This window comes from Chelonus insularis, unplaced genomic scaffold (assembly GCF_013357705.1).
Source record: "Chelonus insularis isolate UGA/USDA-ARS -01 unplaced genomic scaffold, ASM1335770v1 contig_93_pilon, whole genome shotgun sequence".
NCBI lineage: Eukaryota > Metazoa > Arthropoda > Insecta > Hymenoptera > Braconidae > Chelonus > Chelonus insularis.
In genome coordinates, this window is record NW_023276782.1 from 789,586 (window position 1) to 807,665 (window position 18,080).

At 32.6% G+C, this 18,080-nt stretch overlaps 1 protein-coding gene across 2 annotated transcripts in view; it reads left to right on the plus strand.

Moving 5' to 3' along the window:
- The window catches only part of LOC118072385 (M-phase inducer phosphatase-like), a 38,207-nt gene that overhangs the window by 2,222 nt on the left and 17,905 nt on the right, over positions 1-18,080 (plus strand). For both annotated transcript variants that reach the window (XM_035092214.1, XM_035092213.1), the window contains exon 3: positions 9,968-10,019. In XM_035092214.1, the coding sequence (XP_034948105.1) occupies positions 9,968-10,019 (52 nt within the window). The remainder of the gene's footprint in view (positions 1-9,967; positions 10,020-18,080) is intronic.

Sequence of the window (18,080 nt, forward strand, 5' to 3'; positions counted from 1 at the left end):
AATTGATTTTCTGTATGTATTTATTTATAAATATTTTAGATAGACATTTAATTTGACAGTGACATGTTCATGAAAATGAATATTATTATTTTTTGACAGGTAATTGGAATTCATTCGAAATATTTTTTGTGTTTAGTTTTATATGAAATTAAATCTAAAACAGAATCAGACAAATTTATAACTTGGAATAAACTAAACGGTGTGATGTAGACAAAATTAGATAGTATGGGTTGAACTCAATAGAACTCGGATCGTGAGGGGATTCCCCGGCCTTGAAGAAACTCTGCTATATATTCTCGCATTCTGTAGTCGTGTTCAGTGGTTCTCAGATGTTTAATCGTGCTCCATGAATATATAGAGATACACTTTGATTTACAATACATAAAAATTCTTCACCAATCAATATTTTCTATCAAGAAAAACTGAAATTTTAAATTTTCTCTTCATTTATGCTATTTAATAACAGGATCAACTTCATAAATCATTCAAAAAAAATCTTTTCTTTTATCGAATAAAAGGAGTAATATAAAGAATGAATGTTGGTGAATGATAAAACTTGTGCAAATGTGAGAAGATTAGATGGGTAATTTAGTAATTGGTCAGAGGAAAAATATTAAAGACTATCTGTAGGTAAAACAAATTATAGGGATTAATCTAAAAATCTTGAAAAGGGTTATCGAAAATTAATGACTGTCTTTTGTATGATTTGCTCATTTGCACATGGTTTGTAAATTTGAATGAGGTATAAACAGAAATATTGAGAACCTTTTGGGGTTCTACCTAAAGGCAAGTAGCTCGTGCTACTTGGTGTTGGTCGGGAGATGGACCAGGTGCCCACCTGCCCCTTACCGAGTAGCTCTGGCGCCCCTTTTGCCAGGCCGCAGGAAACCTACACACTTACGAAACTATTTTGCAAGAATGGTAGGTAGAAACCTAAAAAGCCTCGTGCCAACATCTGTAAGGGCGTGCATCTGTGGGTACATGCAAAATCTTTACTCTCTTGGGGCACTGACCTACCCCCGTTTTGGCAAGAGACCGTTACGTTATAATCAGCTGGTTCTTTTTTATAATATTTCTATTTAAATCTTTTTCATTATTATCAGTTTTTATATTACTTTCTCTTTACTGACATGAATTTATTTATTTTACTTGTAATTTTAATGATATTTTTTTGAACTTTATTATCATACATAAAATTCGTTGGAGATTTTATTTAATTTTTTTTTTAATGATTTATATTTAAGATGGAACAATTCTATTAAAATATTTAAATAAGTAATTAAAAAGTAGATAATATTATTTGAGGAATAATTATTATTAATTGAGATGATTTATTAGTTTATTTTGCAACAAGTTAATTTTAATGTTTAAAAAAATTATTTCATAATGATTATCATTGAATTGTATTTATACATTCAAAACCAAAAATGTTTCACGGTTATTTATGTCCATAAGTGAACAAAATGACAAAAAAGTATTTCTCAAAGGTCCTTAACTCAAGTTTCAAATTTACTGGTCAATACTGTTAAGCTTCAGGGTGGCAAAAGGATCTGTTTTCTAAGAGCATCACATCTACTAGAAAATCATTTAACTGTTACAAATTTGGGTTCTACCTTTTTTCCTTTTCTCTTTCGGTTCTTTAGCTGCTCTAGTGTCGGTACTGGTCATTTGCAAATTTAAAGAGCCGGACATTTAAACTTTAAAAGGAAGTAATAATTTATAAACTGTTGTTAGAGTATTTAAAAAAAAAATCTCATCTCTCTAAAAAAAATACCAGTATTTCTAGTCACCTTTGTTTCATTTATCACATTTGAATAAAGTGGATTTAATAAGCTTAATTGAATGACTGAAAATTGAAGCTAGAAAAGAGAGTTTCGCTTGGATGAGTAAATTTGTAGCCAACGGAAAACACGTGCCACACGTTACTACATACGGATAAGGTGGAAATGCCTTATGGTCCCGTTTATTCACCTGTTCTTATGCAGCGACGGAAACACCACAGTTCTAGATCTAATCTTGAATCTATACTTGAATCAAGGACTAGAAAAAATATATTTATATCCTATTTTTTTAATTTTTTTGATCAGTCCCGTTGCTTTTTATCTCCATTTGATCTAAATTCAACAACCTGGAAGCTTTTCCTGGTTCAAAAAAATTGGTTAATTATTCTAAAAATATTTCCTCAGTCGAATCAAGCTTTTCCATCTTAAATATGAATGCTAACAATAACTGTTAATGAAAAAAAATAATTTATAAATAATTGTCATGGTTTAAATTGTATTTATGTTAATGTTGAACATCAGAAGTAATTACAATTGAATATAAAATTAGAAAGACATGAAGTCGGTTGGCGAATTCATGGATTTTCTACCAGTTGTATTCCAATCTCCATGATCCGGTCATACACGAAACCATCCTGGTACTCTCTCAAAGTATGCCAGACTAGTCCCGGGGTTTAGAATCATTGAAAAGAAACCGGAGTAGGTACTTTATGGTGTTGTGAAGAATCGACTATTTTACTTTTCTCCTTTTTTATTATTCAAAGTACATTCAAGTACATAGTTGTCTTGTGATCGTTTTGCAAACGAGATGCTACCACATAACGAATCATGATCCTATCATTTCTTATACAATGAATAAACATTTGCTGAAAGTTTAATAATTATTGTTCATCAAATCAACTGATCATCATGATCATAATTCGTTGAAAATTTATCAAAGCCTTTCACTAGGATTTTAATATTTGTAATATATGTATACCTATACCTCTAGGTATGGATATGAGTACATATCCATATATTAGGTAAATGATTTTACCATTCGGATTTTAAATTTAAATGATTAGAAGGTGCATATAGTTGAACAGAAGCAAAAAATACCCTGAATTGCACTGTATAAGTTAGGGGCTCGACAACTAGAGATGATTTGGCTGATATTTGCATATGTTTTTTAGTAAAAGGCCAGTAAGGCAGGTCGTGACAACATTTTAGATGTCTACGGAACCCTTCAACGGTCACCGAACGAATTACTAATCAACTGTTTTTTTATTCTATCACTGTCTTTATAACTTGTATCAACTTTCATTCTTTTATTTCTTTCATTTATCAAAAAAGGTAGAATTGATTCTAATTTAGTTTAGCTCTACTGATCAAAAATTATGCTGAACAATAACTGAAAATTATTTTTTATCAATAACAGATTATCTATAAACATTCTGTTTGATTTATTCTGTTCATAACTTTGGTGCAGTTGAACAATAATTTAAATCCCAGTTCCAATACTTCCAACATATTCTGAGCAGTTTGATGAAACTAGAACATTGAGCTTTGGATACCAAATGCTGTTCATCAATACTGACAGTTCATTTTTAATTTTATCATCTTGATGAAGCTGCACATCTGCAGAACTATCTAAATGTTTATTTTTAATTGATTTATAAATGATAGATAAAATATTTTATTTATTTAAAAATTATTCAGCACAAATTTTTGAAGTAAAATGTATTGGGTTCATTCAAACCAATTTACCAGATTCAGGAAGTTCAAAATGAGGTGAAAAAATGAATGATAATTATATGAGTAGAAAAAGTGTATAAACGTAATTTTCATGGATGCATATATCCGTTAGGTGAAAAATTCGTTGGGCGCGTGCCGGCTGCGACTCACCCCTCGGTTTCTGGCACGATAATGCCACAGACCAGCCGAGTAAAACAACCCCCAGTCTACCGAAAACCCCGTCTGTCTGCCGTTGGTTCTGAATGTGTCACCAATTGTGACTATCGATCTGTGATACTTGATACTTGAAGCAGGAAGAAGTAAAGTGTACTGTTAAACTTGAAGTGTTCTATGTACACCAATGAACCTTAATACATACCTCAAGACGTATACATTCATGACACTTGACTAGTAAAGTGCAAATAAAGAAATCGGAAACTTAATCTTGAAATGAGCAACAGTATCCGCCCGCGCAAGGTGCCAATGCTTAGAAACTTTATGAATATTTAAATTGGAGATAATTAAAATAGATATTAGTCTTTTTTTAGGTGTATGATTCACTAAATTGTATTCAAGTGTCGTTACAATGAGACTAGAGTTGTAGATGACTTTGATAATATTTAAAAAGTAACTAGAAATTCAAATGGCAATTTTTTACTGCCAAAATGACCAACAGTAATTTATTTATTCATTATTATGCCAATTAATTAAATGAATTTTACATGTAATCAAGTTTGGAATCAGGTGCTGGCTTGTGTTATCATCAGCAAACATAGCTTTAGGTCTGAATGTCAATATTAGTTAAAATGAGAATGAAGGTTGGTGATATCAGTCTGAGTTGGACCAATGTATTAATTTAAACCTGCATCAACTTTAGATCTTTTGCTAATTTCTACTTTAAACATTCTAGATAGCTTTGCTCTTTTAACTGGGATATTTCCATACAGATCTTGAATTCTTTAGATAAATATAAGTAGATAAAGAAATTGAAAGAAATATGTAGTATCTAAAACACGAAAGGTCATGATGTCTGATAGTTTCGGATAGGTGATCACAACACACCCGTCACTCTATTAAAGAGGGATCAAGAAGTACCATGTGGCATGATTATAAACTATATGCATTTAATTGTGAGTGATGCACACGAGCCAAAATAGGTCACTATTAATAGATTTAAAAAAAAAGCACATGCTTGTTGAATGAGTTTAAAATACAGTATAAGATTGAAAAAAATTGACAAGGAATTTGATTCAATGTCAAAAATCACATTGAGTGGTATGAAGTAGATAGATTGCACCTGGATCCATGTGACATTCAGTTTATGACAAACGAGGAGTTCTCGACGATTACGAGAGAGTAGAAAGGAAATAAGAGGTAAATAACAATGACTCGTTAGCGCCTGGCTTTCATTCAAGTTGGAAAAGAGCTAAACTATAGGGGAGATTTGATTTTGTGTGTGATATGTATGTGTAATACCTCATGAAAGTTAGGGTGAAGTGGCGAGTATACGTTGCGATCACGAACATTAATGCATTGTAGCACGTATTGGTGAATCATTTTGTTCTTTCCAATATCTAACCCAGGGGTTAGAACCCTTCAAATGATGCTCCCTAATTGATAAGTTCCTCTTTCAATCCGTTAGGATGTAGGAGTTAAATGCGGTCTCTCTGCATCATTAGAGTACTTGAATTATCGTACCGACAGGGTAATTTATTGTTAAATTAATCAGAAACATTTTTATTGGATTAATTACTTTTATTAAAATAATTAATTTTTTTTCTTAACATTTAAAATAAATTATTATTATTGCAATTTAATTTATCAATCGCAAAAAAATTTATTTTATTTAAAATAATAATGTAAAATATTAAATATTTATTATAAATAAATTATCCACTGACATCCAGTCTGAAGTAAGGATTAATAAGACCTCAAAAAAAAATTTAATTATATAGGACAGTTTTCTTTGGACGGCACGTGCTAGGGTGAGTTTAAATCAACATCTGTTGCATCTTGCAAGACATCTCGGAAAAGTCGATAGTATGTTAGAAAATGTGCATTCAAGAGTTCCTACATCTTAGAAACGTATCATGCGTTAAGTAAAATACCTGGTGCACTTTTCGTTACGGTGGGGTAGTTTTCACCTGTTTCGTTTCACTAATGAACACGACACATGGTGTTCCTACCGTCATTTATTTATCCAACTGACTGTCTACTGTTTCTAATATCATGAAAAGCTCTACCTATACCAGTATACTAGTCATCAGGGTCAACGACATTTGATAGTTTAAAATGATCAAGGATCAATAATAATTAATTCAAAAAAATTAATTCAATCAATTTTAATATCAAATGCTCATTAACACTTGCAACATTATTTTATTTAAATACTCTAAGTGAGTGATTAACAGTCATTATGACAGAAGTGTTGATAAATGATTGAGGTGTTTTTTTAGTTGTAGAAGAGAGTTGTAACGGTGGCACGTGCCGTTACAATATGATCTCTAGCATGCTGTTGATTCATTGAAGAAGTATTTTCATATTATAACATTCTTATAGGGCAATAGCAGAATAGTAAAATTAACAATTGAACACTTAGCTATATTTATTTGCATTGTAGCAGTAAAGTAAAATTTAATTAGCCTTTTTTTAACAATTTAAAGTCGGTTAATTTCAGTTGCGAATCGCAGCATGAGGTTGCTCTTGTAATCTGCAATACTCTTTAGACATATGTGTGAGTTCACCACCTCGTTGAATCTTACACTTATAACCTACCATATGAGCATACATAAAACGACGTTTTACCATCTGGCATAAGTTTCTATGTATATATATGGTATTCCCTTCGTTTTTATGTATGTATACATGCTATTCACCCCTCGTCGACTTCCAGTTTGAATACACGAATACCACTATACCCACACGCATCATTGCGAGCTAACAACCCCCTTGGACTTGGCTCGTGCCGCTATATATTGTCACGGTTCTTCAATAAATAAAATGAAAAAGAGGGAAAGGTAACTAACCCCAACTTTCTTTACCATCTTTTTCTTTTGCTTATCTTCTGTCTCTCTTCATTTCGATCTTAGATATTCAAACTTTTCATAAAATCATGTGGGCGTTGGTGATGCATATGTAACATGAATGTAATATGGTTTGATTGATGATCCAGGTTATTTATTGGATACTTTTTTCTATTTGAATTCTAAAATTAAAATAATATCATTAATAAATCATTTGATTTTTCAGTTGATATCTTTATTAGGAATAATTAAAACCTAACTATGTTGATAGAATAATTTTTAGCAGTTATTGGTTTATTATTTCAACCATCAACATTTGATCTTCCTAGAAAGTTGAATTGCTTACTAATTCATTGCTATGGTAATTTGATGCGGATCAATAGTTGAAGGCCTAAGCTTCCACATTTTAGGATATCCTGCAGAGTGCAATGACCTTCTAGATTGAATCCCTGCAGCTACAAATACATTACTTCCGTAGATTGAATTAGTATATTTGAGCTCAAGGTGTTTGAGTGAGTGAATGAACGGCTGGATGTATTTATGTATATACAAATAACTCAAATAACATCTCCACCCTCTCTCTGGATTTGTTTTACTCAGTAATTTGGTACTAAATATCTTAAGTATTTATGTTTAGTTGGAATATACGTTGCCACGTGTTCCACAAAACTTCATGAAACTGGTTTTTCCCTATTGAAGACATGGAACACTTCTTGTCAGATTCACTGAATAAATTAGCGAAGAATATATGTCTGAAATGAAATTCAAATGAAATGATAGAACGAGTCTTTGGCACAAGAGTAGAATAAATATTACAACGTACGTTTTGCTCTCTGAACTTGTTATATGGATGTGTAAGGAGTAGATTTCGTGTCTTCCGGAAGCAGATATTTTATATACATGGATAAGGCTTCTTAGTCGCGTGTGCTTGGCGTGGCACAGGATGAAGATAGTCGTTGGAATTTAGTCGTAAAGGTCGGTATTGGAGAGGAAGGAATCACAGCTGAAGGCGTTTCCTTCTCTTTAACCTCCGATTATCTTTTCTCTTACTACTTCTGTTATTTATTTGACTTATTCATGAACAGTTTATCTATAGATACATTTAATTCACTTCTATTTTTATACCTACTAGTTTCTCAATATATTTTTACCAAAGTTATTACCATTTTTTCATTTGTACAATCAATTATCAACTTCTAAATCATCATAAAAATAGATTTGAAATAAACTGGCATAAAATGATCATTTGAAAGTGATGATCATGATTTTGATATCAACAAAGCAATGATAGTTACAGTAAGACAGTTGATTAACAATTAAATATGTTTTACAAGTTAGATTAGATAGTTGAGTAATTAGGACTAATTAAATGGATAATTTATTTGTAACCGTATTATGTTGTTGGGATACTCCTTGATATCACTAGTGCGTAAGATGTGTTGAAAAGACAGTCAACATATGTGTAAAAGTTCCAGTTGTTCACGGCTGATGCGCTGAACTTCCTGCGGAAGTCAAATTCCCGAATTAAGCAGGAAAAGAAAGAAAAATAGTAAAAAATAAATAAAAATAAGAAGGGAGCACATCTGAGGGGTTAAAGTTAGAAACTTGGCGCACGTCTGTGTTTCTTTTTCTTCAGCATGTGTTATCTACCCTTGACAATTCAATGTCCTCTAATGTTTTCTTATAAACATATTCAATTTCACAGTCATGTGGACATATGTACTCTGAAATTTAGGTCAATTATCTTGACAACATGTCTAACATTACATTATAATTTGTTTCTTTTTTTCAACATTTGAAATCCAACTTTATCAACTAAAGATTCTATCCCTGTCGGTAAGAGGAACGTTGGGAGACCTGGTCCATGGAGATGTAGAGGTCTGGGATGACCTTTATTTATATTATCTGGAAGAATATTAAGTTAAATTCAATTGCCAACTGTTGTAAAGGTATAAGAAGGTCATTTGTGATTCAGAAAAAGAGTTAGCTGAGATTGAATATCTTGGTGAGTTGAAGAAAGTACGTACAAATATTTAGAGTTAATGTAAAGCAGTTGCTGGCTATAAAACTCGAGAGAGTGGAAGCAAGCTGCGGTTGATTAATTAGTCATATGTTTACTTCCCACGAAGACTTGATCGTTGGTGCCCTTCAACCATATGATGATGGCATATGTGTAGAGAGATATATGCTCCACTGTTATTAATCTCAAGCAAGCCATGCTATTCGTGACACTCTATAAAAATAAAAAATGAATTAATAGTGATATAATAGATAAAAAGTAGTAGATAAAATTGTGAATGGAAAAGATATTTACCAGGGACAGAGTATACCCACATAGGGTGGTCTCCAAATACTGGGAGGTTGGAAATGACCATATTCTTCTTTGAGGAGAAAAAACGGACGTTTTTTTGTCATTTTTCCTTTAATGCTTGTTAATAGAGTCAATGTTTTGAATGCACTTCTCAACAATGTCTGTGATAATCACGTTGAAAAGCGCACGAAATTGATTTTAGTTGGAAATCCTGCCCTCATTTATAATAAGAAAACCGAGACCATTTCATTGTGTCATTTTTTACCAAGAAATTTAGACGATAAAAAATAACGTGGTTACTCTATATAATGTTAAGAATATATATTAGACAAGTTGATGTCCACATGTTTTAACTCCCTTTATTCTTAAAACAGGAAGAACACTTTAAAAACTTCCATGTGCTTCACATATGCATTGACGATCTCCTGCTAAGAAAATTTCTACGCTTTTGCAGGTTTTTTCGCTCGTGAAGGGACTATTGTGTAGTATTAGATTGAACCTGAGACCGGTCTTTGGGTTTTCTGAGAATTCTCAACAATTTTTGTTCGTCTTCAATAGAACCTGAAGGTGATAAGACAGGTCCATAGAATAGAATTTTCTTGTTGAGAAAAATATTTTTGTTTCGTGAGCTGGATTACTTTAATCGGACTTCAGTGCAAGCGTCCATCATCATCAGGGGGGTTTTGTATCATATGGGAACTACTGATAGGGTAGATATGCTTGCAGCTGGTCGTATGATTCATACATGGTCTTCTCTTACTCTACCCTGCACACTCTATCATCACACTAGTATTACTGGGCACGAAACGATGTGAATATATTTCGATTGAGGGTGCTGGTAACGTGGAGGGGAACATAGACATTGGAATAACTGTTGTGAAAATCCACTCATATCATCATTACATGTGAAATCCTCATCATTGTTACGTTTTAAATTTATCAAGCTTCTTGTAGTAGTCATTTTATAAATTAAATTATTGAGTGATAGACAAATCACTTTTGGAGTAAAAATTACTCTAAATGAGCTTTATGCTTTTTGGAGTAGATTTTACTCCAACTTTGAAAGTCAAGGTATTTTTTTGCTCTAAAAGTAGCCTTAGTTTCTATTCTATAAATTGATTAAAATTTTTTTGTTGCAGATATCGTTCAGAGTAAATTGCTGGGAAAGTACGACGTTGAAGATGAAAAACGGTGAGTGAGTATATTTATTGGTATATAATGATATAAAGGGAGAATCTGATTAAAGTTTTATTGAAAAATTTCATTGGTCAATTAATTAAATTCAAAAAAAGCCACAAACGTTACTTTTTAGGCTATTGAAAATTTTTAATCTATTGACAGAAAATCAATACATCATGAGCATAAATCGAATCTGTTATACAATAAGAATCAAAGTTAAAATGATGTATAAATACATTAAAATAATTTACTGGAAAAGAAAGTATTCCCAACCGTTTTTATTGAATAAAAATGTGAACATAAAAGTTCTACTGCGTATATTTACTAGGAAAAAAGACATAAAAAATTGATTGAGTGTTTGCTGTGAGGCAAAAAATGGGAAATGTAGTTCAGGTTGAAAGGTTGATTTTAAGAAATTCATTGACAACTTTGGTAGTGTACTTTGTAAGCGAAGACGATGGAATGTGTAACGGTGTAGAGGTATACAAACGTGCGATTCATACCTCCCACATTTTCCCATGAATTTCCTTATAGAAATCGGTACTCATATGCGCGTTGTTATGTGAAATCAGTGGAATCTTAAAAAGACTTGAATCTCCAATAGAATATTATTGGAACAGATATATAATCCTGCTGACATGCATGGCGCCGCGAAAGCTAAAAGCAAATCTTTTTTATCCTGACGTTATATTACTGTTGATGTATTCCAACCGTTTCCTTAATTCTCAGAAGCATATACCGATCGCGAAATAAAGAGCCTCCTGTAAGATGAACCGGCCCGTGGCAAAGGATCTTTATTATAGTCACGTGGAATGTGCCCAAGACCAACGGAAATCTCTTCAATCGTAGAAGGAAAAACGGCCAAGTGCATACGTACTGACAAAAAGGTACAATGAAGCTGATGGATTCACATTCCCATGAATCGCTTAAAGAAAATGTCGGTGAGTTTACAAAACACAAGGGCTCAAGCAAGTAACAGGTACGAAGATTGTCTAGGATGTTAGGACCAAGAGGCTACGAACAATTTGGACCTTAATACGTTTTTACGGCTTTAAAGTGTCCAGAAAAAAAGGAGAGAAATCTCAGACCTCCCGCTAAAGAGGACAACTTGACTCAAGTTACTTGAAGTGTCCAAGGAGCTAGGATCACCCAGGTGTCATTTGGACACATCATTGATTACTGGTCAACTTATACTTTGTCCACTTGAATTTTATTTTTCTATTACATAATTAGTTCTTGTTATTATTCATATTCAGATCTAATCCATCTTCTTTTGGCAATTTTCACCTGACCTTCTTCAAAAGTCATATGAATTAAGCTTTAAGGCATTCAAAGTCTGGAGTTCTTCGTTTTAGAGAAGCTATGGTCGGATGTTCTTTCATCAATGAATACATATATGAGAATGAGAAAAAGGAGCCGAGAAGACCATTAAGACAGGACCAAGAAACTAAAAATGAAGAAGATGGAAAAAAGAGAGAAAAAAAAGGTCCAATATTATCGCGGAAGTTCTTTGTGGTTTGTGAATTTCTCTGGATGCAAAAGAACTTTTATATTATCACTGATTTTCTTCTATTTTCACAACAGATTTATCGAACAATGCTCTCCAAGGATGCTAAAATAATTCATTACTACTTATCTTCTTTTCTGAATGTTCAACATCATCATGTACCTCTTGCCTTCATTCAACTTTGATTATGTAGCATTTTTTTTGGTCATATTGGTGAACCCAGGCTTACAAAATTGGTTTGCAACGCTTTGCAAAACCGCAAATCATATCTCAACCAAAAACGTTTCATGAACATTTTGGCTGAATTTTACACTTCAGTTATTTCTTTATAATTCACTTTTTACGATGGGTGGTTCTATTTTGAATAAAATAATGAATAATCAAAGTGTTCCGGTACATTCATTCAAATAAAAAAAAAATAGTTTAAAATCTCTCTTAAAGGAGGCTGAAGACCGGATGCTAAATGAATCAACCCTTTTTCTCACACGAATCCATCATCATCTGGCTATTCAATCATCCTATTCTTTATCCAGTGACTTTGCTCTGACACTTGTCTAAAAGATTTTGCGGCTTTTACTTGAACTCCTTTATGGCATCGTTTCCGTTCAATGATGTCTTAAGAGCTTATTACTCCAAAATGATATCCCCTTTACTTAACTGGTCCTTTCATGCATAAGATTAGCATTCATCAAGATCTTGATCACTCCATCATGATAACATTGATAATTTCCAAAATCCCTAGAAAAAAAGAACAGTTTATTTCATGTCATGATCAGCATCACATTCTTGATCAAGTAAACAACCTGAGAATATTTCCCATCGTTTAGCTTTTAAAAAACAATTCATCCGACACATAGTGTCTGCATTCTACCACCCCAGGCGGGCAACCTTTCGCGCTGTGATTATCCACCAAATGCTTTCCACTTTCTTCCTTTTTCATTAAGCTCCTCAGTGCAGGGCACAATTCTGAGAATGGTTTTCAATGAGTTCAGATGTTATATTATGAATATTACTGAATTAAAAATGAAAATTCCCACGATCTTTTGAAATATAAGTCAATACAGAGATACTTCTAGTTTAATAAATACTGAAAAAAATTTGTGGAAACCAATTTCAAGGGTAAAATTGTCTTTTATCCTCTAATGTGGCTAATGATTCGCAAGATTTACCGGATTATAAATTTTTGCTATTGTTAACCCTATTAGGAACCAAGATTCTTTCATCATTAATTCAGCATTGGACATATTGATTTGAAGTAATTGTTTCCAACTCTTGTAACAATCAAATTTACCAAAGTTATTACTTGATTAAAAGCTTTAAATCAACTTGGATGGTTCATTTCATTCATTCCTTCAAACATATAATGAAAAATGTGCTGAACATATCTTCTATTTTTCTTCAGACAGTAGTGGGTTTGATGAATGCAACAATTTTTAACCAAAACAGTCCATGAGAATATGTAGTTATAAAGTCTAAAGCATTTTTCATCAAAAAAAATGCAACATCACAATAGCAAAATTCTGAGAAGATTTCAATCTTCTTCCACTTCGTAGGTGGCGTATAAACGGATGTAGGTTCATTGTGCCTCGTGCCCTTTGACAATAACTACAAACTGTGAGACTTTATCTAGTAGTGTGGTGGCTTTTAAACCGTCTCCAACATCTATACTACACCTGAAGTACCAAGGAGGCTTTAACAACCCGCCCTTTCTTAAATAAATATCAAGGGAATGGAAATAGAAGAGTTCCAACGCACCGCCCTAGTGCCACGATTTCCACTACACCCACATTATTGATCTATCCATGTACAGATATAGATTTCTACACCAGTCAAATCCCGACCTATACGACTTGCCGTCATTCAAACTTCTGGCCTCTCATTCATAGAATTCTCTAGACGACCGTTCTTTTTTTTACTTGCTTGTCGGTGCATTCACTTTTAACGTCTTTTCCAAGTTTTCTCTCAAATCTATTCTTAATTCTCGTCACCTAGGAATTTAGGCTTATTTTCCACTTTAACGGACATTTTTTAAGCCTATAATCAAACATTCAATCTTCAACTAACGACATCTTAATTATTGCATAAAGATTCTAACTGATGAAAAGTTATTTTCAATCTTTGATCTTGAAAAAAAGTACCAGAATTATTGAGCACCTCTGGATGTATTCTTTTTGTTTTTATTTTGTTTGACCCTGGGCATTCTAACGATCTTTTAGGTTTCTTTGGTCCCAGTTCATCTCCTTCTACCTCTTCTGTTCCTGCCAATAAAGAGCTGACTCGTTGTGTAGCCGTGACGGTTAAAAGAACTGCGGTAACTACTTAAAATATAAAACTTTATTCAACAGTACTTACCTTGCATTTTATTGCTTACATAACGACAAATCTTCTGGTTGTCGGTAAAATTAAATATTCCATTGGATGTTATAGACATTCTGAATTCTTAACTGGCATTTTCTGAATGAGTATGAGAAAGGCCTAATAATTGCCATCCTTCAATTAGGCTTCATCATCTTACATATATTATTTGATACATTCAGAGAGGTTTGAGGAAACTTTGATCCTTGTCTTGGGGTGATCTAAAGCAAAAAACAAAAGATCGTCATTAATTTGAAGGCCGGGTTTTCTAAGTATTCAAGATATCAATCACTTGAATTATCTTCATTTCATTAGTATTATTTTCTCACGTTAAGACCATGAATCTTTTGTAATCTTGTAACACATATAAATAATGACTCTTTGCGATCTAATTGTCTGATAGAATATTTCTAGAAAAGTCCTTTTTTGGTTAAAGAAAGAAGAGGAAATGGTCCAAAGATAAATAAAGCCACTGAAAAATTTTGAAAATGCGGTCATTTCCGAAAGTTTTTTTTGGAGTAGTGACCGCATCTTGAAAAAAAACAATGTGATTTTTCTTAAGTGATCCTTGACGAGAAAAGTATAGGGTCTTGGAAAGACAAAAATGTGTGTAACACTTGATCTTGAAATAAGAGAACAAATTTCTGAAACAACATATCGTAAAAAGCTTAAGATTTAAGAAGATATGTAAACACTTTTTAATACTCAAGTTATTTAAAATTAACTTTAATCTGAATGAGATATATGTAATGGATCTAGCACCTTGAATTTATTTATCATTTTTTAAATAGTTTCTGCCAAAGGTGAAGCATTTAGCATCTTCAGGCAAGAATTTATTCTGGTTAAATGATGATAAGATAAGACTGGTAGATCAAATAGCAACAGAAGAAGTCGAGTATGTACAAATAAAAGATATAAAGAAGAAGAAGAAAGTAAGGATGAGAATAGAAGTCAAGTATCTCTAGCTTTATTTTTTACTATTCCAATGGTCATGCTATTTTCTTTTAAAAAGAAAATGTCTTGTGAATACTCTTGAATCTTTTATATATAAATAAGGCGTGAGGCTTAAAGAAAACTAAGGACAAAGTTCCAAAAGAAAATCCTAAAGAGGTGAAAAATTGTGATTTTGAAAAGAAAATCGTTGAGAAATAACATTTGAACAAGGCACAGTATATCTCCAGACATTTCTTCGTTACGAAATGATTCAAGTTGTCGTGTCCTATGAATGCAAATGATCGCAGTCGTTCCAAGAAACATGTTGATTTTTTCGTTTTACATCCTCAGGCTCTTTACTGTTCTTTTCTTGTTTTTTTTCTGACTCCAGATGAACCGGTCTATCAACGGTTCCCGCCAAAATATTCATCACGTTTCTAACAGCTGATCTAATTGTTTTAAAAACATTTAGCATCATTATATTATCAATTTTAACCAATATTATTTATTTATAACAAAAAAAAAGCTAATAACTAGTCATTATTAATTTTTTTATTGAACTTACATCAGTTATTGAAGACATCAAGCTAATTGATGAATTAAAATGATCCATTTCAAGTTAAATTAAATATTAACTTTCAATATTATAATTGTTGATGAATATTAATGGTTTAAAGACAACAATAAAATTTGCATTTACTTATAAAATCAAAAAGTCATTACTAGTAATTTTATCAAAGTCAAAGTCCCATTTGCATTCTTTACCTGAACACAAAGGTAAACTTAGTTGGCCTGAGGCATGCTAAATTGTCGCAAATCGTGGTTTGACTGAAGAGGAAGAAGGCGGAGCATGCAAGACTCAAAAGATAGTTGTTCAATAAAAATACCATAGAGAAAAAAGTACAAGAGGCATTGATGTCACTTCCTCTCATATCAAGTCTCAGGAGTCTCTGGGGGTGGTTCTGATCTCAATCGTAAATGTTGGAAGATTAACAAAAAGCTTTTTTCTTTCTCCAGCACATACATATATATATAGATTGGTGTGGGAAGACTAGCCACTTTGTGTGGTACCTGTGCTTTCTCTAAGAGGTTACTACCTGCAAAATGTACGACACCACCACTTAGACAAGGAAACCCGCATATTCTTTGTCTTTCTTCTTCCCTCTTGTATTCTATTACTTCTATGTATAGTACCTGTTGTACAATATCCTTCTTTTTTCTCTTTTTTTCCTTCTTTTCTTGTGTACTAAGGCTCAAGATCGTAACAGACAATGTGATAGATCAATTCACATACCTAGCAACCTACATTTTTTCTTCTTCTGTCAATTTACTATCAAGAACTTTGCAATGACGTTCCTGGTAATTTTCATGTTATTTATGTTTACAATTTATCAATGAATCTGGTTTATATTCCTCATTTTTTATTTACCATCCAGTTCATTCAGGCTCACTTCTACTTGAGTAGTTATCAAAAGACAACATTTTATAATAGTCATTTTTATCAACTCCAAAGATATCTTGCTGAATAAAATCCTAACATTTTCATTTAATATGAATAAATGAATTAATTATCTTTATCTACAACAAAAATGTGTTAATTGGTACAATATTTTTATAAATTCATTAACCAAAGTATTCAGAATTATTAAATGTAAAAGAATACTCAAATAATACAAACGTCATCAGAAAATATTTTCAGAGTAAAGATCTTTCTTTGATGTTTCATGAGATGTTTTCGTTGGCTTCTCATTTTATATCATGGGTTATCTCACTCGGTACTGAGTGTGGGATCGGCGCCGTGTGAGATCAAGTTTTTATAAACGTTCTCCTCGTAGCTCTGTCCCTTTTGGATCCCATAAGATTTCTAAAGATCCGACAGACCTAAAGGGAGATGAAAGAAATCTCAGGCCTTGAAGAGTAGAAGACGAAGAGAGAGAAAACAAGACATTGCTCTTTAAATCGCTGCTCAAAGGGATTTAAAAATGGCCGTCGTCTATCGTTTGCCGCCAAAATCTTAAGGTTTCAGAGTCTGCTCAGCTGAGATTTAGTTAACTATTTTTTCTTTCTTGTTTAGTATATCATTAAGTATTCACAGAAATATTATAAGATGCATAATGACAAGCTATTTTATCTGTTTTTTTTTATTTTTGACTTCAGACTCATTTAGATACGGTTCCGCCCTCCTGAAGGTGCAAAATTCATCATCATTCACTACTTTACACCAGTAAAAGAAAAGATACCCTAAGTAATCCTCTTTAAAAAACGATTTGACTCTTCCATGTCTGAGATTAACAGCTGGGTGGGATTTTAATTAGAGTATTTTTATCATTTGAAAAAAATCAGCAGAGTTGAGGGCGTGATTTAGTTCTAAACCCTCCAACAATCTTGCTTAGGGATGTACTAACGTCTTCTTGGCATGTTGCTGATATCTTTAAGGAGACGAATAAACCGGTCTTGCTCAGGGTTTCTCAACTGACGTGTTTAATCCTTCATCATCATTGTGTACTTTCCCGCTAAAATATTTTGTGCAAAGATGTTTTTTTTATTTTTTTTTGTGCTCTTGACACACATTGCTAGATCGTTAGACTTATTGTTTTTTAACTAGGATTTATCTTTCTATTTGACTTAACTTTAAAGTCGGCATCTCTTGAGGATGTTAGGAAAGCATCAGGAATATTTTTTTAAATGAACTCTCCTTTTCTCAGATACTCGAATTTCATTCTTGACCTCACAGACAGGACATTCATTTTGCACAAAGACTTACTTGGTTTAGACATTAGACCTCGAGCAGAAGAATTTTCGGTTACTTTTCAACAACATCTACCCAGTGCCACCATGGCCATCGTTTTCCAAGAAGCTTCTAACACATTATTGCTCCTATATACACTTGTCAGGTTCATGGGTGTGGTGGAAATTTCTTTAATAGCTAGCTTGTATTCTTTCTAATGTTGGTGTGAAAAAAAGTAAAAGTCAATTTCCTATGAGGTTCTTTTTAACTTTTCTTCAGTTTTATTATCACTTCTACATTCCTCAACTTTTCCACACTTGTTTTTTCCTTCATTTCTGATGTGAATGTTTAGTAACAAAGTTACATAAAAATCGAAGAATCAATGGTAAAAAATATTGCACTTGAAAGTTTTGTATTATCTTGGAAAAACTGGTGGCCCATGAGTGGTCATTAAATCAAATGGTGGTTCGGAAAAGAAATCTTTCTTCAAAAGAAATGTTTAACATTTGTTTCTAATTTGAGGAATGTCATATCTCATGTCATAGGTCTC